Consider the following 7,903-nt stretch of genomic DNA (forward strand, 5'->3'; position numbering starts at 1 on the left):
GATCCCCCAGAGGAAGGAGGCAACATTTGGCATTGTCTTGTGCGACTCGGAAGGGGTCGGCCTTTATTTAATGCGAATATAATTAGAATTAGTAATGTAATTGGTTTAGTTGTTAAATCTATTAATATATATAATTGCTGAACGTATTACTTGAATTGCATATCTGCTGCGTTTTGTATTGTATATGGATTCGGTAATATATAACCTATATATACTATATGCTTGCTTTGTTTAGTTTGTGTCTGGGTTTGATTTAAAAGAAAAACCAGCAAGGCGCTTCGTCGGAAAGAAGTCCCGCTGCCGCTTAAGTATGTTAAGCATTTAAAAGTTACATAAACGTAATTAAAGGGCGATCAATTCACGTACGCCCAACGTTTCAAAGAAGATGAAGATCAGCAGAGGGCGTCAAATTGCCAGCGGAGGAGATGCACAGCTGTTGGCTCAGGCGAACGGCCGCCATGCTGGGACGAACTCAAAGGCAAGCAGCAGCACGAGGACGATGGCCAGCAGGCTTGCCCTCAGCCAGGATCATCGCCTTGCCGGCGGCCTGTCCAATTGTTAGCACTGCACTTTTCCGAACTGGGCGCGCCGTTCCTGATGCTCCCGGTACTCCTTGTAGTGCATCTGGATCTCCTGCGAGCGGTAGCGCGTCAACTTGATAGACTTTCGCATCTCCTGGGTGATGGCCGCCCGATAGCCGCCCTTGCGCAGCAGCGAATCGATGGTCTGCAGCTGATCCCAGCCCTGTTCGGTGGCCACCTGCGGCAGGTAGGTGGCCGTCCGCTTGCAACCGCGTTCCGTAAGGAACTCTATGCGGATCCCATGCACACCCAGCTGCCAGTCCAAGTGACCCTGTGCCTCCTCAAAATTCTGCAGGATCGACACTGAGACCGTCAGCCGTGGCAGCTCGTCGCGTGAAATGGGAGCGAAGCGAGAGTCCTTAAAGGCGCTGGTCAGGGCGTACTCCCGCAGACCATGATGCAGCTCCATGGCGCTAAAGGTGCCAATGCAGCCGCGCAGCCGCTTGTCGCGCCCAATCTTCCAGGTGACGAACAGCGGATAGGCGTCGTTGCTGAACATCGGCATAGCCGGCCCGTCCACGTTGTTCAGCTCGCAGTCGAGCACCTCGAAGCAAAAGAGGCACATATCCGGCACCGCCACGCTCTTCATGCCGCCGCCGCCGTGGCCGTTGGAGAACCCCCGCTGCGGCTGGTGCACCATCTGCTGGTGCTGGTACTCGCCGTTGTCCCCATTGCTGGAGTGCGGCTGCTGCTGCTGGTAGTTGTTGTAGTGGGAGTTGGACATGCTGCTCGTTAAGTCAAGTATGCTAATTACGTTAGGTAGGCTACGATGGCTACGATGAGTGTATATTAAGGTTATAGCTAATGGCAGTGCACGTTGATGCTCCTAGATCAATAATAACACAACAGAACAGCCCCAGGAAGGAGTTGCACAGAAACGCCAGCCAAGCGTCCTCTAATCCAAGTGTGGGATCGTCCTGGAAGGATATGGGAGGGGGGGTGTGAGTATCGCCAACGGCCAGTAGGGGCGATCGCTTACCCTCTGCTGGGCAAAACTAGGTCACCTGCTGCTCTCCAGTGTCCGTTGATTTTGACGTAAAGCCTAGCTCCTAGCACCTTGCACCTCGTGATCCAGTTCCAGGTCCGGACCCCGATCCGTCGCGTCTCCGTGTTCCTTGGCTGCCGTCCTGCTGCTTAGCTAGAGCTCATAAGCACTTCATCGAACTGCTGTCCGCTGGTCCGCTGCCGCCGCTGCTTCTGCTGCGTCTGTGAACAAGGGAATGGAGGATTGGGGGAGTGCCTTTTTTCACGGGGTCTCCACTTCGCCCGAGCGATCTTCACCTTTCGTTTCACAACAGGCCTCTATCGGAATGCGGAATGCGGGGGAAAGAGTGGCGGAGAGACGGAGGAGAAAGCAGGCGAGCACTGCAGTTCTCGCTGTCTCTGTCTCACTGCCCCCTATCGCTTTAATTGCTCTTTGTTCGCATTGCCAGTTCCCCCACCCCCGCGCTGAGCAAGGCCCACGCTCTTAAGCATGCACACGGTTCTTAGTTTTGGGTGGCCAATATAGGGATATTCGGGCACGTCAGGTGCCTTTTAAGTACTCTATTTTACCTTTTATTAATGTAAACAAATTTTACACTTTTTTACGAGTTCAGGGCAAACTAGAGATGGGCGTTCCACGGCCAGGGCCTCCGTTATTTATCGGAAGGCGTCTATCGATGCAGTTCTGGCACCTTCCAACACTACTTATCGATAGGCGCAACAACCCAGTTTTCCCCTAGAATTGTTTTATTATTATTTTTGGGTGAAAACACAAAATGGCCCTGGCCAACGTGCTGCAGCTCAGCCAGATCGCTGGCCATGTCATCCTGTTCATCCTTTCGCTGTGTATCGTTGTGCCGCTGTTCATCAACCTCGACCAATTCTGGTAGGGATCAAGTGCGCAGTTTTTGCCCCCTGTGAATTAATAAACTTTTAATATACCCGCAGCGGACACTGTCTTCTCTTTACGACTGGCAAATGGCGAGAGGAGGACGGCATGTTCGACGTCCAGTGGGCCTCGACTGGCTTCTGCAATTTCCCGTTAATCACGGGAGTTTTCCTGCTCGTCATCTCGGTGGTGCAGATATATCGGTATGTACCTGCGAAGCTCCGTTCCTCTGGGACTGCTTTTATTAAACTTTAAATCTAATCTAATCTCTTTGCCTTAGATATGCACGCATGAAGGAGGAGGCCTCGTTTATAGCGCTGTTCATTGATGTGGTCTTGGGCATCTGGATGCTGGCCATGTCCATTTTGTCAGCCATATTCATCACGCTGGGCTTTATCGTTTGGTGCGACGGCATGACCGAGCGCTTCCCATCCTGCGCGATTTCTGCCGGCCAGAACATCATTCGCGGCGACACCGAAAAGATTAACACTTCTGGCTTCTATATTGAAATGGGCACTACTCAGGTGAGGCAGTGAAGCAGTTTCTCAAAATCCTTTTAACTGTTTACCTTTGTTACTTTTAGTTTGGTGCCTGGGGATCGTTTGCTATTTCCGTGGGCATCGGCGTCATTGCACTGTTAAAGCTCATCGACAACCATCAGGTGCGCAACATCAAGGTATCCATGTACTTGGAGCGCCAGCGTCTGGTGAATCAGCAGCAGTACGACGGAAGGTCAACTCCCCCCATCGCCTCCAACATCTCGTCCGACTCCGAGCAGAACAAATAGTTGGCGTTTGTCGTCAGTAATAGCCAGCAATTCGTAATTCTCTACGTTTTCCTCATGGTGTGCGTTATAATCATTGTTTGTCATTTGGTCCTCGTCCTTATCATCGAGGCGGAAACCCAGCAGCGGCACAACCTTTATATGTAGCGCAGTCTAAAAGCTAATGTTTGAGCACTTACTAAAGATATTAGAGCTATGATTAAGCCAACTTTACGTGATATGTATTGTATATATTGTATTGTATGTATTTAATCGAATATTCCATGTTACTCATAGTAAAATAAAACAAGAAAGAAAGCTAAAATTGGCCAGCCAAAGTTTGTATACCCTTGCAGGTAACAATTAAAATATATCATAACTACGCCAAAAATGCATTAATTTCGATTCGGAAAGCAGTTTTGTGTTAGTTTTTATTAATTTAAAAAAACTGCTTACCAAATTTAAAATTATAAGAAATCAAAATTTTTGGCCATTTTTGCTAATTTTATGATGTAACCCCTTATCAAATTTCGCAAAAATGGCCAAAAAATCGATTTCTTCCGGACAGGTCTAGAAAGATTCGCATGTTAATGCTGATCAAGAATATATATGGTTTATGGGGTCAGAAATGATTCCTTGACTTAGAAAAATATTATTTTGTATTATAAAATCTGATTTTTTATATTAGAAAATTCTTGATTTTTTTTAAATTAAAAATATCATAACTCGGCCAAAAGAGCATTAATTTTAAATCGGAAAACTGTTCTGTGCAAGATTTTCTACAGTTAATAAATCTGCATACTTCATTTAAAAATTTTGAAAATTCAATTTTTTATCAAAATCAAAAATTTTAATGATGTAACCCCTTATAAAATTTTGCAAAAATGGCCAAAAAATCGATTTCTTCCGGACATGTCTAGAATGATTCCCCTGTTTATGCTGATCAAGGATATATATACTTTATAGGGTCGGAAACGTCTCCTTCACTGCGTTGCAAACTTCTGACTGAAATTATAATACTCTGCAAGGGTATAATTATAAATATTAAAATAATTCGTTTAGGTAAAAGGAGCTGGGGTACGGTTAAAAAACTAATATAGATTGATATCTCTGGTATATTTATACCTTTTTACCTACTATAGAAATTTTAATTCGATAAATACTTTATGGAGTACCATAAACAGTTTCTGTATCATTCTATTGTGTATCTAAAGAATTCTTAAAACATAAGTAAATTTTACTAAACATTATCTGAAAATATATGTATATAGTACATATATAAAAACAAAAAAGAAAGCATTAGTATACCTTTTAAATTTAAAACTTTGAATTTGATCAAAACTTCTTCAAAAATGCATTCATTCAAAATAGGAAACCTTTTCTATATTAGTTATTAGCTTAACAAATCAGCCTTTATATTAAACTAGAAAGGAATATTCCCCACCAGTTTTCCACTGATTTTTAAGTAATTCACATTTTTGAAATTTTAATTTTAATTTTAAAAATTATAACGACCTCTTATATAATTTAATAAAAATGAGTACATTTCTTTTTCTACCAGAGCATGACCAGTTCGACTCGGCTGTTGATGCTGATCAAGAATATACTATGATTTTTAGGGTTGAAAATAACTCCTTCTTTACTGCTTTGCAAGATTCTGATTAAAATTATAAAACACTGAAAAAGTACAAAAACGAATACTTTATTTTACTCTTTAACAATTTTAAAATGTAGAAAAATTGAGAACTTGGCAGACATGACTGTATGAACTTGGATGTTGATGCTGAACCAGGATATATCTACAGATAAGATTTATAGGGTTTTGCAACCTTTTGATTGAAAATAAAATATACAAATAATTGCGCAATACTTACTTCTTTGTTATTTAAAGACCCATTGAAGAATCTCCAATTAAACAATAAAAAATCTGTTATATCAGTTACATTTATTTTGCAGTTATTTCTGTTTGTTTTGTGTGTTGTTCTTGTTGTTTGTTGATGTCATTCGAATGTGTGTCGTAATGCCAACGGATTTGGGTTTTTGGATTTCACGTTTGCATTGCAACAAAATGTTCTTATAGACTTTAAAGCGATGCTATTGTACATTTTATATATTAAATTCCGTATTTGCTTGCGTAGTCTGTTACAATTCAATTAACAATTTCATAAAGATTCTCGGTTAGCATCCGTGCGGTGCTTTCGTTCCCAAAATTCAATCTTTGCCTGCATCGAGTTGTCTCAGTTGTGGAGCAAAAATGGTGGAGATTTATTTTTTTGTTGGTATAGAGAAAAATAGTTACTTGTACATTTATGAATCTCTTTCTTCAATACAGGACACTGTATCTGTATCTGTATCTGCATCTGCATCTACGACTGCGTTTGGATTCTTTGGTTTTCGGTTTCTTTTCTGTTTTCTGGCATTCATGAAACAATTTTATGTGGCTTGAGTTGGCTTTGGTTTTTGGTTCTCTTATAACTAAACACTACATCAATGTATGTACTATAATTAGTATTTTTAGTTGTTGGTATTTTTGGTTTTTCTTTTCTTTTGTTGGTAATTATGTTTTGGATTTCTTTGAATAGCATATTATAGTAATTTTCTTTTAAACTTACACTAACTTCCTTTCGGTTTTGGTTTCTTTTTCTTTTTGTTTTTCGTTTAAATACAATTAAAAAACATAACGCAAGGTGGATAAAAAACGATGTGCAGTGTGTTCTTGTTGCGGTGTCTGTTTGTACGAAATGAGGCATTATTTAATCCAAACCTCCTGCGGGCTGCGTTTCAATTTGCTGGGGGCTAATCGGTCCAGGCCATGCCATCGTTGGATAAGGCATCCTGGAAGGTGGTTCGGATGGCGGCGCCGCTGGCCACTGGCGCTGGCAGCCACGCAATTTGGGATCATTCAGGTGTGTCTCGAATTCGGAAAGCAAGATTTTCGCGAAATGTCAAACGTAAAAAAATGTGGCTCTGGCGCGTGTATTTTCGTCGATCCATTGCACGGCCGCCAGCTGGGGGCCCTTGGGGCGCCGTCTCCGATCCCTGTCAGCGGCAGGGACGCATTCACGGAAATCGGTCGAGTTTGTGTGCTCCGATTAACCCCCCGCATTGAGCCCCGTAATCGCAGCCGGTCGAGGAGGTTTGCTGAACGCAAGCTGGTGAGTTAAGCTCAAACGCGCCCCGCTGCCGCCACCCCACCGCCCAGGGCCGCAAATCTGGGGCCGGGAGGCGGGGCCAACAGAGGGGCTCGGGATTGGATTTTGGTGGGCACTGCCATGCGATTTCCGTGACCCTTCACGGCAGTGCTAGTAGCTGTTGCGGGAAAAACTCGGTCTGTTCGTGGCGTGTCCTTTTCGGCATTGTGTGGCTTTTGTGTGGGCGGCCGGTCGCGCCTGGGTGCGTCCCGCTCGGTGTTAACGGTCGCCAGCGGCTAGTCCGGCTCCGGATATCCCCGCACTCAGTCGCGCCGCGTCGTCGCTTAGTGTTGTGTGCCAGGAACGGGCCAAGTGCGCAGACGGATAACCGCTGGGGCGGGGGGTCCGCACTTGACTCTTTCCTGGCCCCTCCGGCCATGATGGCAACTAACTGCCAATCATTCACATAAGACGTAATGTAAAATTAGTTATAAAACTTTCAAAAATTGTTTTCTTTATAAGCGTTTTAAAGTTGAAATTGTAGTTTTCGGATTCTCGCATCTTTCAGCTTGCTGCTTCCTTTTCGGACTTTGTCATCCGAAATAAGTTGGTTTCCCTAGACAAATGCAGGTGAAATACTTGCGCAGCGCCATTCCTGGCGATGGCGTTTGCCTACGCTTGAAAATGCATTTTCCTATATTTTCTTTATCTTTTTCATGTTTTTTTTTTCTTTTTCTTTTGTTGAACGCACAGCAGCGGAGAAAATCCACACCAATTGCACAATCCAAGGGGTTATTCCCTTTTTTCCGTGTTTCAGTGGTCCCGGGACATGCTAGGCACGCCCTCGGGCTCTCGAAATTTCCAATGTTGCGTCCAATTAGTAGTAGTAGTTAGCCAACTATGCAATTTGCAGCTTTTTCGTATCTCATCGAATCAAGCGTTGAGAAAAAGATTCGCGTGAATTTTCCCGCATCTGCTGTACGTTCGCATCGTGACCTGGCTGGTGTGTGTATTTTGTTTTTCCCAGTTGGTTCTCGCTGGAACTCTCAGGTTCTCTGCCGAACGCAACTAGCTTTCTTTGCTTTGTCATAATTGTGGGATTTACTTTTACTTGGTTTCTAGCGTCTTCATTTAGTTATAACAAACAATTTTTCAACAATTTTGTACTTTTGTTATGTTTTTTTGGGTTTCTCTAGCTTTGTTTTTTTTTTTTCGGTTTTTTTGTTTTTGGTTTTTGTGTTTTAGGCTTATGTTTCATTTTTCCTGTTTCTTTTTCTACTGCTTGCGCTTCATTTCCGGTTTATCGGTTCGATCGCCCTGCTTCTTTTGCACTGCTTGCGCTGCTCTCTGTTTAACGGTATCACTAATCGGTTTCAGCTGCTGCTTAAATAGGAACGAAACGAGAAGGAACATAATTGAACTTGAATTTGATACAACTTTGGCCAGACTATTGCTGAGTGTATGGAATAAAATCTCCTCTTGCTCTTACACTTCCTTCAATCTATTGTTTAATTTCTTTATTTTTCTTTGGTTTCCTGCCCTCTGACGAGGTTGG

At 43.4% G+C, this 7,903-nt stretch overlaps 2 protein-coding genes across 3 annotated transcripts; one reads left to right on the plus strand and one right to left on the minus strand.

Annotated features, from left to right (window-relative positions):
- Positions 1–25: 25 nt before the first annotated feature.
- Positions 26–2,261, minus strand: LOC108084570 (uncharacterized protein CG5902). 2 transcript variants are annotated; one of them, XM_017180834.2, is made up of 3 exons: positions 2,136–2,261; positions 1,561–1,787; positions 26–1,498 (listed from the first exon to the last, which is right to left on the minus strand). In XM_017180834.2, exon 3 carries the CDS (start codon positions 1,303–1,305, stop codon positions 559–561), a length of 747 nt encoding a protein of 248 aa, XP_017036323.1. In that variant the 5' UTR covers positions 1,306–1,498; positions 1,561–1,787; positions 2,136–2,261; the 3' UTR covers positions 26–558. The 2 variants fall into 2 exon arrangements, with proteins under 2 accessions (XP_017036323.1, XP_017036324.1); XM_017180835.2 differs by lacking the exon at positions 2,136–2,261 and adding an exon at positions 1,863–2,121.
- LOC108084571 (transmembrane protein 179) lies at positions 2,260–3,549 on the plus strand. The gene is made up of 4 exons (XM_017180838.3): positions 2,260–2,451; positions 2,514–2,657; positions 2,735–2,978; positions 3,038–3,549. Exons 1-4 carry the CDS (start codon positions 2,342–2,344, stop codon positions 3,239–3,241), a joined length of 702 nt encoding a protein of 233 aa, XP_017036327.1. The 5' UTR covers positions 2,260–2,341; the 3' UTR covers positions 3,242–3,549.
- Positions 3,550–7,903: the final 4,354 nt, after the last annotated feature.

Source organism: Drosophila kikkawai, chromosome 3R (assembly GCF_030179895.1).
Source record: "Drosophila kikkawai strain 14028-0561.14 chromosome 3R, DkikHiC1v2, whole genome shotgun sequence".
In the NCBI taxonomy this organism is placed as follows: domain Eukaryota; kingdom Metazoa; phylum Arthropoda; class Insecta; order Diptera; family Drosophilidae; genus Drosophila; species Drosophila kikkawai.

What these genes read in the sequence shown, in the direction of transcription:
- LOC108084570 (XM_017180834.2), bottom strand. Translation starts at nt 1,305, where the DNA reads ATGTCCAACTCCCACTACAACAACTACCAGCAGCAGCAGCCGCACTCC.
- LOC108084571 (XM_017180838.3), top strand. Translation starts at nt 2,342, where the DNA reads ATGGCCCTGGCCAACGTGCTGCAGCTCAGCCAGATCGCTGGCCATGTC. An exon ending in ATCAACCTCGACCAATTCTG is followed by an intron (nt 2,452 to 2,513) that starts GTAGGGATCAAG and finishes ATATACCCGCAG; the next exon opens with CGGACACTGTCTTCTCTTTA. An exon ending in TCGGTGGTGCAGATATATCG is followed by an intron (nt 2,658 to 2,734) that starts GTATGTACCTGC and finishes TCTTTGCCTTAG; the next exon opens with ATATGCACGCATGAAGGAGG.